We start from the raw sequence: 20,977 nt of genomic DNA, 5'->3' as shown, positions 1-20,977 counted from the left end.
AGGACCAGAGAGCTTAATATCCATCCATGCTTTAGGTAGAATTTACAGTACAGAAATAGGCTGACGGGTCCACGCCAGTGAACATGCGCCACATGAGCCTAACTGGGCCTGAGACCGTCCACCACCGAGCACGAGTGCCTGAATTCTTAAGGCACGCCATTTCCCAGCACAACGTCCCACTAATGTAAGTGTCAGCATTGGCTCTTTGAGAGTGCTCACTGGCAGAGACCACTGATACTGGACTCCATCATGACACACGGGGCGACGTAATTCCACATGGAGGTGCCTTGCGCTTTAGCGAGACATTACAGAGGTAAGGTGGGGGGGGGGGGGGGGGGTGCGGTGGTTGGATTGGGGAACAGTACAAAAAAAAATGTTTTTGGTAGCGTTGAGATTTTGCATTTGGAAAAAGGAGAGCAGCGCAGGCCCTTGCCGATGCTTCACCGCGGTAAATGTGCTACGGCACAAAGTGCCAGAATGAAGCCATCGTTGCTGGACAGTGGCCAGACAAACTCAAAACCGGACTATGCAGTACAAATCCAGGCATCTGGCCATCCTACTCTTGCCTCTGAAGGTCATGGGTTCAAATCCCACCCCAGAGGCTTGTGCGCAGAATCTATAGTCCGACACCCCCAGTGCAGCACTGCAATGTCAGCGGCAATGCCTTTCCGGTGAGATGTGAGACCCTTTCAGGAAAGATCCCGTGCCCTACTTTGGAGAGATGAGAATAAAAAATGCTGAGGATTCCACAGGAATGGTGGAGAGGGTAAGAAACTGTTTGCATTTCAGGACGGCGACCATTGATGAGAACCTCCGAATGGGAGTGGCGGGGTGGGGAGGGGGTGCCCCCTAATGTCCTGTTCAATATTGTACCCCTCGACCAACAGCTGTATAAACAGATTATCTGGTCATTATTACGTCGTTGTTTGTAGGAGTTTGCTCTGGGTAAATTGGGAGTCGCGTTCACTCCTCACAACTGTGATGACACGTGACAGTTCTTAATTGGATACAAAGTGCTTTGGGGCTTATGAAAGTCCTAAACCGTTCTCATTTCCGAATGCAACAAAAATAATTTTAAAGGCAAGGGGGGGGGGGGGGGGGGGGGGGTTTATGGAGAAATGGGGGTGCGTGTGACCCACAGGATGCTCTAGCGTGCAAAATGTAATCCAGCCAACAAAGGGTTACTCTTCGGAAGGATCGAAGGCTGCAGTAATGTTTTAACTTGTCCAACTGCTTGTGAACTGGGGGTCTTGCTTAAAAGAGGCGGTTGTGTTAATTCATTCAGGCAAAAACAGCTGGCGGGCTGAGGATGTATGAGCAATGGATGTATGGGTTACGGGCAAATAAATTTATAGTTTCTCATTATGTGAGGTCGGTGGAATACTGTGGAGGGAGGGATGATAAAATATTTCAGAGAATACATTTAAATATAAAATGTATTTAAGATGGCGCAGGGTTCAGGGATAGATATTTACTATATTGACATTAAATAGCACTTTTAATCTAAAAATGTGCCACAGAGTGGCTCAGATAGATATAACAACAACAACTTTGCATTTATGTAGCATCTTCAATGTACCATTGTCAAACAAAATTTGCCACCCTGCAATGTTAGCACAGATGACCAAAAGATTGATGGATGAGGTATGGAGTGCTTTAGAGGGGAGAGAAGTGGAGAGATTTAGCGAAATTTACCTACTCCAGGAATCTATTGTCCTTGATCTTCTCTTTCTTCTGCATTGCTGCCTTCCTGGCCCTGCCGGGGCTGATGGAGTTCCAGAGGGTGGGACCTCTGCCTCTCGTTAGTTCTCCCCGGTGTCGGCATGGAGCATGTCGGCGTCCACCATTGGAGATGTACCACATCACACCAAGACTCCAGCTGCCCCCTCAGGTGGTTCCCATCGCAATATTTCGAAGAAGAGCAGGGGAGTTCCTGCCAGTGTCCTGTCCAATATTTATCCCCTGATCAATATCATAAAAATAGATTATCTGGCCGTCATCCCGTTGCTGGTTGTGGCATTTTCTTGAACACCAAATTGCTGCCGCATTTGCTGCACTTTTCCTGATCACAAACCAACATGCAGTCGTCATTACTTCCTCCGAATGTTGTCCCCCAATCTCTATTACCACCTTCCTGCTCTCTGTCTCCGCAGCACTGACACCGGGGCTGGATGTGTGTGCCAAGTCAGGTCGGCGGGGAGACGGGTGAGCAGAATGGTGGCTGACGGCCTGCATGCCCGTTTATCAGCTATGCTCCTGTCCCTGTCGGCTTTCTCTGGGGTGGGAACGGCAAATTGCCCACATTGTTAATTGGGTGTGTTTATGCAATTAAGGAACTCATTACGAGCTTGCCTTCTAACAACTCGAGGTTTCTGCAGGGAAGGAGGGCCTGCCTTCGGGACCTGTGTAAAGCCCAACAGCACCAGCCTATAGGAACCAGGGTCAGGACGATTGAAAAAGCTTTATGTGATTCTTATTTTTTTTTTAAATTAAATTTTGACAGAAATCGATTGCGTAGCAATTAAATTTTAATAAACATTTCCCTACCGTATTCCAGGCCGCGCGACCATAGGATCCTTTAGGTCGCAAGAGAGCAGATAAGGCCTCAGTTTAGCACTTCATCCAAAGCACTTCCTCCATCCGCACTAGAATGTCAGCCCTGGACTGGAACTCAAACCCACATCCTTCCAGCTTGGAGACAAATACCACCGCCTGAGTCCTGCTGACACTGTATGGCGTCATTAACATAGGGAAACCTCTCAATAGTGTTCCACAGTCGTAATACCGAGAAAGGTGACCAAACGTTTGGTCAAGTAGGTGCCTTTATTATGATGGAGCGAGGTAGAAAAATTCAGGGGGGGAAAGTCTAGAATGTGGGTTCTTGTCTCTTGTACAATCTACATGTTTTCAAACTCCAACTTTGGCATCACTAAATGTCAATCCTTTATAATAATCTTTATTGTCACAAGTAGGCTTACATTAACACTGCAATGAAGTTACTGTGAAAAGCCTCTAGTCGCCTGTTCGGGTACACTGAGGGCGAATTCGGAATGTCCAATTCACCTAACAGCACGTCTTTCGGGACTCGTGGGAGGAAACCGGAGCACCCAGAGGAAACCCGGGGAGAACGCGCAGACTCCGCGCAGATAGTGACCCAAGCCGGGAATCGAACCTGGGACCCTGGCTTTGTGACGCTAACCACTGTGTTAGCGTACCGCCCATAATTGACCTTCTCCAATCTGCTTCTCAGCCTTCACGCTGCCCAGCACAATAATTGCATCTTTAATTACTTTCCACTTCACTCATGATCAGCACTTAGCGACACCGAAGAATCGAGAGAACATTTTTAAGGTAGAGCATGTTGACTGATGTTGAAGGATCTATAAGCAGCAATTGATTGCTTTGTATTTCTGGTGTGAGGGGCAGTTCAGTTTGATCGAGAAGAGAAGGAAGTCTCTTTTGTAACTTGACCTTTTAATTGCGGCTCAGGAAGAAGCTTGTTCAAAGTCAGCAGGTAAAACTGGTATGCTGCATCCCTCCAACTCCAAAGCTCCCCTGCTGAGTATATAGAGCCTGAGTCATCCCAGAGGGAGTTGGGGAAGAATATATGGCTGCAGAGAGGGTTTAAAATGGCCTTTGCTGTTACCGTAGCAACAGCTCAATCCAGTGAAAGGCCATTGCCATTTTAACAAGAATAAATTGAATGGTAGGTTAAAAACAAAAGGTTATTTTGGGACTTTTAGTTTAATTCAATAAGATAAGATGCTACTTTCCTGTCCGCCTCGGAAACCTGGACAACAGATAAAGATCCGTGGAAGAAAGTGGAGGCCTTTAAAATTTGGTTGCTAAGACACTTGCTAAAATGTCCATGTACAAATCACCAGGCAAATGGAGAAATGCTTTGAAATTGCAGGAGCACTAAAATAACTCTTTAGAAAGTGACACCCAGAAAATAAATTCTCAGTATTTTAGCAGAGCTGAAAAACTACAGGGGTCTCTGCTGAAGGGCAAAATGGAGGGCAACAGAAGGAGGGGTCGACCCCGGCGTGGTTGGATGGTGGATGTCACGGAGCGAATGCAGACGAGCTACAGTGGATATGTGAGGCTGGCACAAGTGGCGTATGACAGGGACAGCAGATCCCCAGCCAGGAGTTGCTACATAACAGTAGCGGTTTAATTTGAAACACAAGAGCAGGCGGAGGCCATTCGGCCCTCAAACTACTGCCACCGTTCAATTTGATCTCGGTGAATCTGCATCTCGATTCCGCTTACTCACCCTGGTGGCTCCGTATTCTTTCATCCCCTTGCCCTACAAAGCTCTGTCCATCTCATCTAAGGGCAGCACAAGTGGCTAGCACTGTAGCTTCACAGCGCCGGGGTCCCAGGTTTGATTCTCCGCAGGGTCACCGTCTGTGCGGAGTCTGCACGTCCTCCCCGTGTCTGCGTGGGTTTCCTCCGGGTGCTCCGGTTTCCTCCCACAGTCCAAAGATGTGCGGGTTGGGTGGATTGTCCAAAAATGTTTGGAGGGGTTATTGGGTTACGGGGATAGGGTGGAAGTGAGGGCTTAATGTGGGTCGATGCAGACTCGATGGGCTGAATGGCCTCCTTCTGCACTGTATGTTCTATGTTTTAAAGTTCTCAATTGACTCCAGGCCTCAGTGGCTCTTTTGGGGGGAGTGTTCCAAATTTCCACTTCTGTGTGTTTGAAGAATATCGTCCCTGAACAGCCCAACTCCAATTTTCAGGTAAGGCCCCTTGTCCTGAACTCCCCCCATCAAAGGAAATAATTTCTCTCTCGCTGCACAAAGGACGACTTTAATCATCGCAATCAGCTCTGTTACATCACCCCTTAAAAACGTCAAAACTCAACACAATAAGGGCGGCACGGTTAAACAGTGGTTAGCACTGTTGCTTCACAGCGCCAGGGTCCCAGGTTTGATTCCCGGCTTGGGTCACTGGGAGCCTGCATGTTCTCCCCGTGTCCACGTGGGTTTCCTCTGGGTGCTCTGGTTTCCTCCCACAAGTCCCGAAAGACGCGCTTGTTAGGTGAGTTGGACATTCTGAATTCTCCCTCAGTGTACCCAAACTTGCGCCAGAGTGTGGTGACTAGGGGCTTTTCGTAGTAATTATTTTAATTTTTTTAAATTTAGAATACCCAATTCATTTTTTTCCAATTAAGGGGCAATTTAGCCTGGCCGATCCACCGAGCCTGGACGTCTTTGGGTTGTGGGGGTGAAAACCACGCAGACACGGGGAGAATGTGCAAACTCCACACGGACAGTGACCCAGAGCCAGGATCGAACCTGGGACCTCGGCGCTGCGAAGCCGCAGGGCTAACCCACTGCGCCACCGTGCTGCCCCGTAGTAATTATTATTATAAGCCCAGCCCATGAACCTGTGATTCTAATTCAAACAGTTTAGCCCTGTGTGAATTTGTATTGCACCCCCACAAAGGCCAACATGTCCTTCCGAAGAAGCAACACCCAAATTTGATTGCAGCGCACCTCATGTGGCCGAACTAGAATTTTGTAGAATAACTATGCAAAGTATGTCATGGCACTATTTTGGGGAAGAATCATAAAATCATTGATGTTTTACAGCATGGAAACAGGCCCTTCAGCCCAGCCTTTCCATGCCACCCAGTTTCTATCACTAAGCTAGTCCCACTTGAGTTCTCCCAGGTATCAGTATTTATCCTCGATCAGCATTATGCAAAAAAAAAAAAATCCCAGTTTACCTGGCCGTTATCACATTGCTGTTTACGAGAACTCGCTGTGTACAAGTTGGCTTCTGCGAATGTGCTTCAGAAATAATCCTTTGCTTGTGGGCGGTACGGCGGTGTAGTGGTTAGCACTGCTGCCTCATGGCGCTGAGGTCCCAGGTTCGATCCCAGCCCCGGGTCACTGTCCGTGTGGAGTTTGCGTCTTCTCCCTGTGTCTGCGCGGGTCTCACGCCCACAACCCAAAGATTGTCCGTGTGGAGTTTGCACATTCTCCCCGTGTTTGCGTGGGTCTCACCCCCACAACCCAAAGATGTGCAGGGTAGGTGGATTGGCCACAATAAATTTCCCCTTAATTGGAAAGAAAATGAATTGGGTACTCGAAAAAAAAATTAATAATCCTTTCGTTTTAAAGTGCTTTGGGGTGTCTGGTGGTCTTGGAAAGTGCTATACCAACACAAGTTTTTATCGTGTTTATATAAGACCTTTAAAGCAGCAAAAGTATCGAAGGCCCTTCACGGAAAAGCTGACAAACAAACGGTTGTGATCGAACATAACCTAAAGAGGAGTCAGTCTGGACAAGACATATGAATTGTTGGGAGACAAGTCGGTATCGTTACGTGAGAGGGCTGGTAACACCTTGTATTGGAGGGAATGGGAGAAAATTGGCCCTTTTTGAGAAACCTACATTTCCTAATCTGTATCAGTTTCAGCAACTGGAACAACAGGTGGGTCTTGTACTTCACAACGTCTGATGTGTAAAGAGAAAAATCTAATTGGAGCCTGTCCAGGGCTGATTAGGATCAGCAATGGACATTGTCACAATGTAATTCTCTGGAGTTCCCTCGCTAAACTCCTCCACCCCTTTCCTCCCATAAACCAAACACCTTTCAGCAAGCTTTTAATCACTCCCTTCATCTCCCAGACTATTGGACGATCTGATTTGTCAGTCTGCTTTATGCACTGATAGCAATGTGGTGCAGTTCTAGTTACTGGGTTAATATTGCCCTGTCACACTGCTTGGATCAGGCAAATAAACAAACTCTAATCGGCAAAGTTATCTGACAACTTGCCCTCATGTTGCAGCATCTAGTAAAATGTAATAAGGTGCGACACCGATCCATATAAGGAGACATTAGCACATGTGAGCCAACACCAAGACTAAGAGATAGGTTTTAAGAGATAGGACTAAGGGGATCAGGGGTTATGGGGAGAAGGCAGGAGAATGGGGATGAGAAAATATCAGCCATGATTGAATGGCGGAGCAGACTCGATGGGCCGAGTGGCCTAATTCTGCTCCCATGTCTTATGGTCTTTCAAGGAATGTCACAGGTTTTGAGGAATGTCACAGAGGAGAGTGACACAAAAGATGTGGAGAAGCTCAGGGTCTCGGCAGCTGAAGGAATGATCATCACTGTTGGGATGATGAAGATCAGATTGGTATCAGAATGTTTCTGTCCCAAGGCTCCTTCTGTTTGTGTGCCAGTGTTTGGATACTCGAATATGGTTGTTATGAAGCAAAAAGAGGAATAGATTGTGCGTGTTTCTCGCGTGTGTTTCTCTCTCTCTCACTCTCACCCTGGAGGATTGGTGTATTGTTTCAAGTCTTTGTTACTCCCACAGATGGTGAACTAAAGTTACCACTTGTGCGAATATTTGCTCTGCTTTGACTGTTTGGAGCTTGCACCTGTCACTGGGTTCTCGGGTAGACTGGGCCCACGGTAATTTCTTGTCACCCATCCTGTCTGATTTGTCCCTGAATTGAGCCGCAGCAATGATCCGGGAGTAGCTCCGGAAGGGTGATCAGGATGATGACAGGAAATGACGGGGTGGATAGAGAGAAGCGATTTCCTCTGATAGGTGAAGTCCAGGGAGTTCAGGATGACGTCAGGAAGCCCTTCTTAACACTGGAAATCTGGAACTCTCTTTCTCCCCCCCCCCCCCCCGCCAAAAATAACTGCTGAGGTTCAGTTATCTGATCACTATGCATCATAGTGTGATGTAGGACGGTAAAGGAGACCGTTTGTGTTTGTGAAAATTTCAAAGTAAGATTAATGGATTTTCCTTGGGTGAGGGCTTATGGAACCAAGGTGGGTAGATGGAGTTGAGATGCATGTCAGCCATGAAATAATTGAATGCAGGTTCAGGCCTGGAGCACTGGAATGAGCTAATTTATTAGTGACCACCTTATTTTCCTGGTACCTTAGCGAATGTACACCAGTTAATCAGTCAAGAATGGAAAAATGTATGTGTTTTGTGATGCATGTCGTTTTACAGATTGCAGTTTAGTGTTCAGGGTCTTACAATTAAAGCTGATTGGAATTTTGTGGCGCATATGACACTGCCACTGCATGCGGGGGGGGGGGGGGGGGGGGGGGGCGGCTGTGGAGAAGGTGTTTAATTGATCTCTTTATCCGCGAGAATACAACACAGGTCCTTGTCAGGCCCCATATTGCACGTTTGGAAAATGTTTAATGAATTAAAATTGACATGGGCTGTCGGTCATAAAATGACACACTCTGTTTAATTGTTTACAGACCTGACGAACTCTGGACTGTAGCAAGGTCTCAATCAGTAATTCCTTTCAGCAGTAAAGGAAGTTCCAGTACTGTCTGCGATTCTACATTAAAATCTGATTGAGCAGTTGAAACTTGACCATAAAAAGGTAGTCAAAATCCATTGCAAATAAAGTTAATAAATTAAGTTAATTATCTTCAATATATTAAAATAACAAAGTTTAAAATACACTATGGACCCTAAACATCAAAATAACAGTAACAGGATAGAATTAAAACTTTAAAAATTGCTTTTTTAGAGTACCCAATTCTTGTTTTTTTACAATTAAGGAGCAATTTAGCATGGCCAATCTACCTACCCTGCACATCTTTGGATTGTGGGGGTGAGGCCATGCAGACACAGGGAGAATGTGCAAACTCCACACGGGCAGTGACCCGGGGCAGGTTTGAACCCGGGTCCGGCGTCGTGAGGCAAGAACACAGAATGAAAACTAACAACAGTTCAATACGAATATACATAGATAACAACTAATGATGTCGCAGCACTTACTGATGATATCAGCCAAGGGATAATAGATAATATTAATAATAATCGCTTGTTATCACAAGTAGGCTTCAATGAATTTACTGTGAAAAGCCCCTAGTCGCCACATTCCGGCGCCTGTTCGGGGAGGGCTGGTACAGGATTGAAACGAGCTGCTGGTCTTGTTCTGCATTACAAGCCCACTGTGCTTTATAATAACACTCTATAACACTTCTCTCCCCCCCACCCCCCAACAGTTAAATTTTAATCCCCCCTTAAAGAGAAGTACAATGAAACTAATGCTTTAAGTATACACGCCAGCCTTCAGGAGTTCTGCAACATTGCTGTGACCTGTGCAGTATCCCTGGTGACTCTGTAACTCCTCCCCTTTTGCCTTTCATGGCATTTGCAAAAGCAAGGAGCAGCCTGAGGATCTATAAACAATTTAACTGCAGTGTCCCCGCAATGTACCCAGTTCATCTTTGAAAACCTCAGGATATTTCTAAATGACATCCTGTGTTAATCTTGTGAGCTTTATCTCACCCTGGTTCAACGAACTTTCCCGAGCCAGTCATGCCCTAGTAGTCTGGGCCCTTGCCATTTACCACCAGGAACCGTGCACTTGTTTGTTGGCTGTTTGTATGCAATGTCTATCTCTTACGCTTCAACCCATGGTACACGGCGTGATCTAACCAATTTGGCAACACAGTCCCGCGACGAGCGGGTGTTCCCCTGGCTAAATCAAATTCCTTTCATCACTGGGGATAGGGTGCCCAGTACAACTCAGGTTCCTTTCTCTATGGTCGTTCTCTGCTGGCTTGAAAAGCAGGAGTAATAAACGAGATTGAACAGTCTGAATCCTGTTCTGACTTTGCATAGTCTCATGGCAAAGAACTGCCCCATATTGCGCTTTAACTTCTGTCGGGGTTTGACCCACACACAGCTCCATTTTTGAATGACAAGTTGGGTAAGACTGTCACTTCGGTCAATGAATGATTGTTTTGCTCATTCGTCTCTCCTTAAATCTTTCCCTCCCCTCTTTCCTCATTCTTTTTCTTGCCCAGCCCCCTTCCCTCTTGCCCGCCCCCTTCCCTCTTGCCCGCCCCTTTCCTCTTGCCCGCCCCCCCTTTCTTCTTGCCCGCCCCTCCTTTCCTCTATCCCGCCCCCCTTTCCTCTTGCCCGCCCCCCTTTCCTCTTGCCCGCCCCCTTTCCTCTTGCCCGCCCCCTTTCCTCTTGCCCGCCCCCTTTCCTCTTGCCCGCCCCCCCTTTCCTCTTGCCCGCCCCCCTTTCCTCTTGCCCGCCCCCTCTTCCTCTTGCCCGCCCCCCTTTCCTCTTTGCCCGCCCCCCTTTCCTCTTGCCCGCCCCCCTTTCCTCTTGCCCGCCCCCCCTTTCCTCTTGCCCGCCCCCCCCTTTCCTCTTGCCCGCCCCCCTTTCCTCTTGCCCGCCCCCCTTTCCTCTTGCCCGCCCCCCCTTTCCTCTTGCCCGCCCCCCCTTTCCTCTTGCCCGCCCCCCCTTTCCTCTTGCCCCGCCCCCCTTTCCTCTTGCCCGCCCCCCCTTTCCTCTTGCCCGCCCCCCTTTCCTCTTGCCCGCCCCCCTTTCCTCTTGCCCCGCCCCCCTTTCCTCTTGCCCGCCCCCCCTTTCCTCTTGCCCGCCCCCCTTTCCTCTTGCCCGCCCCCCCTTTCCTCTTGCCCGCCCCCCTTTCCTCTTGCCCGCCCCCTTTCCTCTTGCCCTCCTGCCCGCCCCCTTTCCTCTTGCCCTCCTGCACCCCCCCCTTTCCTCTTGCCCTCCTGCACCCCCCCTTTTCCTCTTGCCCTCCTGCACCCCCCATTCCTCTTGCTCTCCTGCACCCCCCCCTTTATTCTTGCCCTCCTCCCCCTTGCCGTCCCTCCTATGACTAAGGTAGTTATATATAAGCCCAATGAGGAATTCAGGAGAACCTTCTTCACTCCGAGTGGTGAGAATGGGGAACTTGCTGCCACACGGAGAGTAGTTGAGGTGAATAACACTGATGTATTAAAGTGGAAATGAGGTAAGTACAGGAAGGAGAAAGGAATAAAAGGATTCGATGAAACAGGGGAGGGAAGAGGCTCTTTGTGAAGTATAAAGACTGGCATAGACATTCATGTAATATAATCAAAAATTATACGAGGGGGCTGCTTTTTGGCAGGGTTGCTTGCTTCTGAATTAATGAGCGAGGTGTTAACCGTTTGTGTGACATTGGAGCTCTCAGTTTCGCAGAGAGCATTGCAACGAAGCGTGTAATAGAAACGGTGTGGTTCCTCCATTAGTCACTGTGCCTACATCCCATCAGGAGTGTGAGACAGCATGGGGTGTTTTATAGAAAAGCTGCTTAAATGGTTTCTCCATTAGCAAGGGAGCTATAAAGCCCATGTATGTCTACTAGGTGAGGTTTACAGCGTAGGGGAGCGTGTTACAGAGCAGTAGTTTTATATGGTTTCTCTTATTTGTGATGGAGAGATAAACAATGTGGGTTCTCTCTGTGTAGGATAATTATCTTGTGTATTGTGCAGCGAGGGGGTCATTGATCTTGGCTCTCAGCCAGTCCTTTAGATTTCAACAAAAGGAGCCAATCTCTGTAGCGGGAGGAGGTGGTGGTGGTGGTGGTGGTGGGTGGGTGGCGGGGGGGGGGGGGGGGGGGGGGGGGGGGGGGGGAGCGGGGGGGGTAGAGAGAACGAGAGTCCCCTCACTCCAAAGGCAGCCATAGTACCCTTAGATCACCACAAGTGCTGGGTGTTGCTGGGCGACCAAGTTGACAAGCTTGTGTAAATATGCTAATTCCATTCTGGAGGGCACTTGGAAATGGCAAGTGCTGGTGTCATTTAAACAGGGAGAGGGGGGGGGGGTAGAATCAGGAAGAGGAGCAGCAGGCCCACAGTGCAACCTGACCTGAGTTCACCGATACTCATTATTCACAAAGCTTTCATGAACCACCCAGCAGTTTGTAATTGCTTCATCTCCTGAACTCGACACAGGGACCAGGCAGGCATTTCCCCCCCTCTGCACCCCACCCCCGATGGTTGCCAACCCTCCAGGCTTACCCTGGAGTCTCCGAGTATTAAAAAAAAACAATAACTTCAGGAGCAAACGCACAGGGGAAATTGAAAGAAAAAGCCATTTCAAGCAAAACATTTGAACGGTTTGGCTATTAATAATAAAAATCTGAGAGATGGGGATGGCTTGTGAAAAATCATCCATGTGGATAATGATTGACTGGGGATGATGCATCATTGCAAGGATAAGCATGTCAGACAAGTAATGGGAGGTGGGTAGATGGGATTATGTTATGATACTTCAGGAATGTATGCAGTCACAGCTGGGGACCGCACTGCACCCCAACAATCTCCTCTCCAGTTGGGAGCAGGGGTGGGCTCGCGGTGAGTGTTTCTTTTTACATAATTTTTTTAAATCCCATCCTTAAAGTTACAAAGCCAATGTGCAGAGCGGGCAAACCCTTAATCCATCTCTGCTTGCTCCAAAAACCAATTCAAATTCAAACCATTTAATGGTCTCCACAGGAGAGACATGCAAGATCCAAACTGACAAGAAAAGACTTTGCCACCTCACCTTGAGCTTGATCTTAGCCAGAAGGCCGAGAAACGATAGCGGTGACTGTTTCCAACCAGCAGGGGACAATCTGACGAGAAAAAAGTTGTACAGGAGAATTCACAGCGATTCATTTTTATAGATTTAGATTTATTGTCACGTGTACCGCGGGTACAGTGAAAAGTATTGTTCTGCGTAACACCGGCAGATCATTCCATACGTGAAAAAACATAGGACCCAAATAAAATATACAATGTAAATACATAGATATTGGGTGAAGCATACAGAGTATTGAGCTAACAATAGTAGAGACGATGCGTAGAGAGATCAATTCAGTCCATAAGAGGGTCATTCAGGAGTAACAGCGGGGAAGAAGCTGTTTTTTAATCTGTTCGTGCGTGTTCTCAGACTTTTGTATCTTCTGCCAGATGGAAGAGCGAATAACCCGGGTGGGAGGTGTCTTTGATTATGCTGCCCCGCTTCCCCAAGGCAGCGGGAGGTGTAGACAGAGTCAATGGATGGGAGGTGGTTTTGCATGATGGCCTGGGGTGTGTTCACGACTCTGTAGTTTCTTACGCTCTTGGGTCAAGCAGTTGCCAGACCAGGCTGTGATGCAGCCAGATAGGATGCATCCATAAAAATTGGTAAGAGTCAATGTGGAGATGCCGAATTTCCTTAGTTTCCTGAGGAAGTACAGGCGCTGCTGTGCTTTCTTGGTCGTAGCGTCAGCGTGGGTGGACAAGGACAGATTGTTGTTTTTTTTAACAAACATTTTATTAAGGCATTATGGTTTTATAACAACAAAAGATACAAATACAAATGTAAACATAATTCACAGTGCAGGCACCTCTGGACTCGGCCATCACCCCTCGTTTTTAGCACCGTGGACATGACATCGGCAAACCCCTACCAGAATCCCCTAAGCTTCGGACATGCCCAAAACATGTGGTCAAGATTTGCGGGCGTCCTGCACACCTCCTACACTTGGCCCCTATCCCAAAAAACCTGCTCATCCGGGCCACCGTCATGTGTGCCCGGTGGACCACCTTCAATTGAATGAGGCTGAGCCCTGGCACGTGCTGAGAACTTGTTGCCTCTGCTCAGAGCATCCTCCCACAGGCCTGCCTCTAACTCCTTTCCCAGCTCATCTTCCCACTTGCGCTTTACCTCCCCTATCTGGCTTCCCTCCCACTCCATAAGCTTCGAAATTTCCGAGACCTTCCCCCTCCCCCGTTCTAGAAACTACCTTATAGGACAGATTGTTGGTGATGTGCACACCGAGGAATTTGAAGCTGTCAACCATCTCCACCTCGGCCCCGGTGATGCTGACCGGGGTGTGTACGATACTTTGCTTCCTGAAGTCAATGACCAGCTCTTTAGTTTTGCTGACATTGAGGGAGAGATTGTTGTTGTGACACCACTCCACTAGATTCTCCATCTCCCTCCTGTATTCTGATTCATTGTTATTTGAGATCCGTCCCACTACGGTCATGTCATCAGCAAACTTGTAGGTGGAGTTGGAGCCGAATGTTGCCGTACCGTCGTGTGTGTATAGGGAGTATAGTAGGGGGCTAAGTACGCAGCCTTGCAAATGTCATGGGTGTCCTCTGAAGAACATTTTTCCTCTTTGGTCTGCTTTCCTTCTTCTGCCTCCGTTGCTGTGAGTGACCATCCGACGATTCTTGTGTCGAGTTCTGGGTACCATGCGTGAGGAAGGATGTGGAGGCCTTGGAGATGGTGCAGAGAAAATGGACCAGGGTGGTAGCAGGAGTGAGCTCAGTAACTCGGGGTGATTGATATTATTCTCCCGTGGGCCGAGGCAGCTGGAGGGAGTTTAAATATAGGCGTTCAAAATTATGACTGGTTTTGATGAAGCAAATAGGAAGGAACGGACAGGAGAGTTGATAACAAGACAGCAGAGATTCAAGGTAATTGGCAAAAGAGCCTGTGGAGGAAGTGAGGAGAATTTTGTTTTTTACACGGCAAGTTATGGTGTGGGATGCACTACTTGTGAGACGGTAATGGGAGTAGATTCAGTGATGACTTTCAAAATGGAATTGGATAAATAATAATCTTTTATTGTCACAAGTATGAAGTTACTGTGAGAAGCCCCTAGTCGCCACATTCCGGCACCTGTTCGGGGAGGCCGGTACTGGAATTGAACCCGCGCTGCTGGCCTTGTTCTGCATTACAAACCAGCTGTCTAGCCCACTGAGCTAAACCGGCCCATAACACTATTTACAGAGGAGAAAATTGTAGGGCCACAATGATAGAGCAGGGGAGTGAGAGCACTTGGATAACATGATGGGACCTTTGCTGTTTCAATTTAATTCACACATTAGGGTTGGTATTAGCCCTGCGTTGTCTCTCATGACAAAATAGCTCAGCACCAGACGGGTCAGTGCAGACCAGGACCTTAGCTGCTGCTCAACCCTGCATTAATCTAGCCTATAGAAACTGACCCCGATACCACCCATCCCCTGACTCATCTCATCTCCTCTTTTCAAACTTAGCGCTACTTGAGGCAGGGGTGGAATGGTCACAAATCCTCTTTGCTTTGAAGAGTTTCACGTCAGGTAGTGAATTCAGCAGCTGAGCCTTGGGGAAGAGATCCTGAACGGGTTGAGGGAAACGTTATCTTTTAGATCTTGGTGTATTGAGGAGCGATTCTGAGAATCTCCCTTTCCCTAATTAGCCAGTTCCCAATCCCGGCCGGGCTGCTCTGGGTGTCGAGGGAGCCACAGAATGGAAGCAAGGGACATCCTCACAGGGAAGGAGAGGCGATTGGAGGGTGAGTCGCTGACAGCTCGGGGCACTGACCATTCGATAAATACTGAGCAGTAATTCTTTGATGACCTTGGAGGCGGGTGGCAAGTTAAAACGGCCCGCCTTCCGAAACTAGGAACGGCAGCAGAAGGGGCAACCAGGAGAGAGGTGAAACAAAAAGAGTCCAACACCCTAGATTGTTCTTTATTCGCCCCACAGCAAGCACACGTCGTTAGGGAGAGGCGCTCTCCCATTTTGTGTAGCGGAGAGGTTTGTGATTAAGGCCCTCCCATGAAATTCTATCTCTGGCAAATCAGAAACCAAAATTGCAATATAGGTTAGAATGGAGCAACAGCCTTATTCCAGCACATTAATCCCCCTGTCTTTCTATTGCAACATCGAATAAGCTCCTCCTCAAGCCAGCCTGCCTCCAAACTCAAACCACAATCCCACATGGAATTAGTAAAATGACTGCCCTAATCTAACAAAGCTATTTTTGAGTGGGGGTTGGTTGGGACGTCAATGGCAGTGGTTTCACCTCTGTTGGGTTTGATCCAGGGTTGTTCTATTGTTACCAGCAGATGCCAACTTCTGATACTTTCCTCTGCCCTGACAGGTGTCTACGCGAATAAGGAAATTCCCTTGTCTCTGAGTGGTGGAATGTTGGGAACTGGATGCAGCACGCCACTCTCCTCCAGCATCCTCCCCCATCACCGTATGATGCACCTCAGCCGACCGTCGCTGCCTGGGAGCATGACAGCTACTGCCTCCATCAGCTCCTCACAGGTAAGACCCTTGCTCCTACAAACCTACCGTCAGTTTTCTACTCTCGCCTCGTGGGTTGGGCCCCGAGGTGTCAGCTGTGGCTCAGCGGGTAGCACTCTCACCTCTGGGTCAGGAGGCTGTGGGGTGAAGCCCCACTCCAGAGAGTCGGGCAGAAAATCCAGGCTGGCACTACCAGTGTAGTACTGAAGGAGTGCAGCACTGTCGGGAGGTTCTGTCTTTCAAGGTGAGACAGTAAACTGTCAGCTAGGCACAAAATACCCCCGGCACTATTTTGAAAAAAGCAAATGGAAATTCTCTCTATTGCTTGATCCAATATTAGTCCCACAACCAGCCCTGAAACAATTTGTCTGGTCGTTATCACATTGCTGTTTGTGGGAGCTTGCTGTGCACAGGTTGGCCGCTGTGATTCCTACATTGCAACAGTGACTGTACTTTAAGAAGGACTTAGCGGCAAGAAACAGAATCGTAGAAACTTACAGCTTGGAAAGAGGTCAATCAGCCCAATGTTTATCAACAAGTAACCATTAGCCTATTGCAACCTTTCTGGCTTTTTGTCCGTGGCCTTGTACGTTATGGCACTTGGTCCATATTCACATATTTTTTTAATGTTGTGAGGGTCTCTACCGCCCTTTCAAGTAGCGAGTTCCAAATCCTTACCCCCCTAGGGGTTTGAAAAATCCACTTGGAATCACCTCAAAACCTCCTACCTCTTGACCTGAATGTATGTCCCCTGGTTATGGATCCTTCAACGAACCCTTCCCATAGACCCCACACGTAATTATGTACGCTTTTATCAGGTCTCTCCTTAGCCTCTTTACTTTCAAAGGAAAGAGCCCTCGTCGATCCAACCTTTCCTCATCAGCAAAATTCTCCAGCCAGGGAGCATCCTTGTGAATCTCTCCTGTGCCCTCTCTAGTACAATAGCACCTTTCCTCTTCTTGTACTCAGAAGATGAAATGTTCTTGGAGTCTGTTCGAAATTTGACAGGTAGCAAAAATACACAGCAACCATTTTATCAACAATGTCTCTCAAACTGGGGAGAGGTGAGTGACTGATGGGGCGGTTTAGTAAGGATGCTGGGAGAGGGAAGGGTGTTGGGCAGAACCCTTGGAGATCTTCCTGCTCATCAGCTAGTTTCGAATCACTAGCTTTCGGACCACAGCTCCTTCCTCGGGTGAATCCTGAAGGAGCTGTGCTCCGAAATCTAGTGATTCGAAACCCAACCTGTTGGACTTTAAGCCGGTGTTACAAGACTTCTTACTGTGCCCACCCCAGCCCAACGCCGGTATCTCCACATCATCAGTTTAGTGCCATTAGATCGTCAATGTCTCAGAACAAGGGACTTCCCCAAGTGAGCTGGGTGAGAATGAGATTGTGCTTTGTCACAAAGCCGCTTATGGTTAAACAACCCACCCAGCAATCTAGGCTCTTGCATGAATAGGACACTGGTGAATGAACTCCGATTGTGGGATCGTTTGCAGCGATGGAGAAAACTACCCTAAAAAGGCAACATTTACGCTTACTCGCCGCAGAAGTTAACAATTAATTTTCCTCTTCATTTATCTGAGAGTTCACTTCTGTAGCCTAGTTAACCTTTACCCCTCGATCGACATCACTAAATAAACAGGTTGTCTGCTCATTTTCTTCAATGATGTTGTGGAACCTTGCTGTATACCACATGACTGCTATATTACAAGAGTGACCACCCTTTCGTAGTGCTTCAGTGGCTGTGAAGTGCTTTCGGGTGTCATTGGGCTGTGAAAGGTGCTATACGAATGCATGTTTTCCTCTTTAAGGCCAACTCCTGTACTGTTCAACTCTGTGGTAAGTAGCTCTGGACAGCTGTTCTCAGCCAGTTCGAGATCAGAGATTGAGCTTTGAAGAAGTTCCCCAAACATCCGAATGTTGTAACGTTTTGTGCCATCATTTCGAAGCCAGAAGAGAGTCCAGTGAGGATTTTAATGGGTTGGAGAGGTGCAGGAGGTGGAGATTATGATGAGCCGGATCAGAGTATGGAGTGCCACCTACTGGTTAAATTAAGCTGTGGTTCAGGATCTGCAGAGCAGCTGTCATTTCAATGCATGACCCCAGGCCTGACCTGCCTCAAAATCACTATTAACCCATAATTTGCTGAGAAGCGGAAATGCATGGAATGCGAAAGGCAATTTGGGCAATAAGTTGCAATGCGGCAGCACGGTGGCGCAGTGGGTTAGCCCTGCTGCCTCACGGTGCCGAGGTCCCAGGTTCGATCCCGGCTCTGGGTCACTGTCCGTGTGGAGTTTGCACATTCTCCCCGTGCTTGCGTGGGTTTCCCCCCCCCCCCCCCCCCCCCCCCCAACCCAAAGATGTGCAGGGTAGGTGAATTGGCCACGCTAAATTGCCCCTTAATTGGAAAAAAAAATGAATTGGGTACTCTGAATTATATATATATGTAAAATTAAATAAAAAGTAAGTTGCAATACTCTCTCGAGTTCCGAAGAATGAGAGAACCATAGAATTTACAGTACAGAAGGAGGCCATTCGGCCCATCGAGTCTGCAACTGCCATTGGAAAGAGCACCCTACCTAAGCCCACGCTTCCACCCTACCCCCGTAACCCAGTAGCCCCACCTCTCTTTGAAGCACACATGATTCTGAGAGGGCTTTGCCCCCTGGCTGGGGAATCTCCAACACAGTTTCACGATAAGGAAATATCATTTAGGACTGAGATGGGGAGCGATTACTTCACCCAAAGGGTTGTGAATCTTTGGTATTCTCCACCCCAGAGGGTTGTGTTCAATCCATTGTTGGGACACATTTAAGGCTGGGTGGGGTGACAGATGTTTAGCCCCTCAGGAGAGTTCATGTGGGGAGCAGGCGGGAAAGTGGAGATGAAACCCAAGATCAGCCATGTTGGTATTGAATGGTGGAGCAGTTCGATGGGCTGAATGGACTACTCCTGCTGTTTTTCACGTTGTCGTATGCCCATGGACACAAGTGTCCACAGTTCCAGGTCAAGAACAACGCCGTTCGCTGCAGAGAGGAGCTCCCTTTACCGGACCCCCAAACACAAAACAACTCCCCGAACTACATGATTCTACTATTTACCTTACTGCAATAGTCAGTTATCACATCACAAATTAATTAGTGAAAAAGGAGTTAATTGACCCGAAATAGTAAAGTTGTATAAATCGTTTTAAAGGTTCGTCCATTTGAATTCTGTGTGTTTTAAAAAACGTGTTCAGTCGGGGCTCAGTTGGCAGCACTTCAGTCGGGCGGTTGATGGAGTGCTGCACTGTCAGAGGGTCAGTACTGAGGGAGTGCTGCACTGTCAGAGGGTCAGTACTGAGGTAGTGCTGCACTGTCAGAGGGTCAGTACTGAGGGAGTGACGCACTGTCAGAGGGTCAGTACTGAGGGAGTGCTGCGCTGTCAGAGGGTCAGTGCTGAGGGAGTGCTGCACTGTCAGAGGGTCAGTACTGAGGGGGTGCTGCACTGTCAGAGGGTCAGTACTGAGGGAGCGCCGCACTGTCAGAGGGTCAGTACTGAGGGAGTGCTGCACTGTCAGAGGGTCAGTACTGAGGGGGTGCTGCGCTGTCAGAGGGTCAGTACTGAGGGAGTGCCGCACTGTCAGAGGGTCAGTACTGAGGGAGTGCTGCACTGTCAGAGGGTCAGTACTGAGGGAGCGCCGCACTGTCAGAGGGTCAGTACTGAGGGAGTGGTGCACAGTCAAGAGGGTCAGTACTGAGGGAGCGCCGCACCGTCGGACGGAGGGAGCGCCGCACCGTCGGACGGAGGGAGCGCCGCACCGTCAGACGGAGGGAGCGTCGGACGGAGGGAGCGCCGCGCCGTCGGACGGAGGGAGCACCGCACCGTGGGCGCGCCGCCCCGTCAGAGGGTCTGTACTGAGGGAGCGCCGCCCCGTCAGAGGGTCAGTACTGAGGGAGTGCCGCACTGTCAGAGATGCCATCTTCTGGGTGAGAATTTAAACATGGCCCAATCTGCTCTCTCAGGTTCCACCTGGTGGCCTGACCAATATTTATTCCTGTGCGAATATGAAGAGAAACAATGAAGAAAGTACTCTACTGAAATATAGGAATTACGGCAGCCAATTTGCTCACAGCAAGCTCTTCCTCACAGCAACTACTATTACTGAATCCAAGAAAAACAAACACGTTAACTTGCTGCCCGCATTTACAACATTGGCTGCCTACTCTGGGTCACAAGCGGAATGCAGGAACATAAAGAGAAAATATGCAACAGGTCGGGCAGCATCCGGGCAGGGAGAAAGACCAGAGAGTCAACAATCTTCCATCAGAACTGGAATAAATTCAAGACTTTTGCAAATATAAGTTTAGAATACCCAATTCTTTTCCAATTAAGGGCCAGTCGACCTAACCTGCGCATCTTTTTGGGTTGTGGGATAAGACCCATGCAGACACAGGGAGAATGTGCAAACTCCACATGGACAGTGGGCCTGGATCGAACCCAGGCACTCGGCGCCGTGAGGCAGCAGTGCTAACCACCGCACTGCCCCAGAAATTCAAGAGTTAACAATTTTGGGCGGGGGGGTCGGAATTGGGAGAGCCACGGTTTCTTGATCTCTGGTGCCTTCAGAACAAGGGTCTGTCTGCAGTGTAAAGTGTTGCTAACTCATGTAGGGTTTAAAAGAAAACCCCACAATGCTCATGGAATAAACTTGGGTGATTTGCAGCAGACTTGCAGAGAGAAAGAAAGCAGCCCTGTACATAGCCAGAAGTGTGCAATTGTCCTTCGACCTGCTGCTCCGTTTAAAGAGGTGTTGGACAGGAAATGATGAGATGTGGTTGCAGTTTGTAAAGTAGCCCGATGCAGACTCCTCGGAGGAGTTTGTAAAACACAGCATCTGGAAGCCATTTACAAGTCGGGGAGAGCTTGCGGGCTACTTAGCATTTTATGGTGCTTTAGCTTGAACGGGTATCACGGACACTGAGGCGACTAGTCCATAACTTCACCCTGGGCTAGTGGGGCTGGGTCAAACAACAACGTGCATGCATAGAGAGAGATTTTCCATGACCTCAGGGACAGTTCGACGTGCCTCACAACCAAAGAAGTACTTTTGAAATGCAGTTACTGTTGTAATGTAGA

At 48.5% G+C, this 20,977-nt stretch overlaps 1 protein-coding gene across 1 annotated transcript in view; it reads left to right on the top strand.

Annotated features, from left to right (window-relative positions):
• Positions 1-20,977, top strand: part of LOC140398613 (protein AF-10-like) — a 243,298-nt gene that overhangs the window by 172,519 nt on the left and 49,802 nt on the right. The window contains 2 exon segments of the mRNA XM_072487458.1: positions 15,018-15,113; positions 15,705-15,874. Of these exon segments, the coding sequence (XP_072343559.1) occupies positions 15,018-15,113; positions 15,705-15,874 (266 nt within the window).

This window comes from Scyliorhinus torazame, chromosome 21 (genome assembly GCF_047496885.1).
Source record: "Scyliorhinus torazame isolate Kashiwa2021f chromosome 21, sScyTor2.1, whole genome shotgun sequence".
NCBI classification, from domain to species: domain Eukaryota; kingdom Metazoa; phylum Chordata; class Chondrichthyes; order Carcharhiniformes; family Scyliorhinidae; genus Scyliorhinus; species Scyliorhinus torazame.
This window is presented reverse-complemented; position numbering and strand designations above follow the sequence as displayed.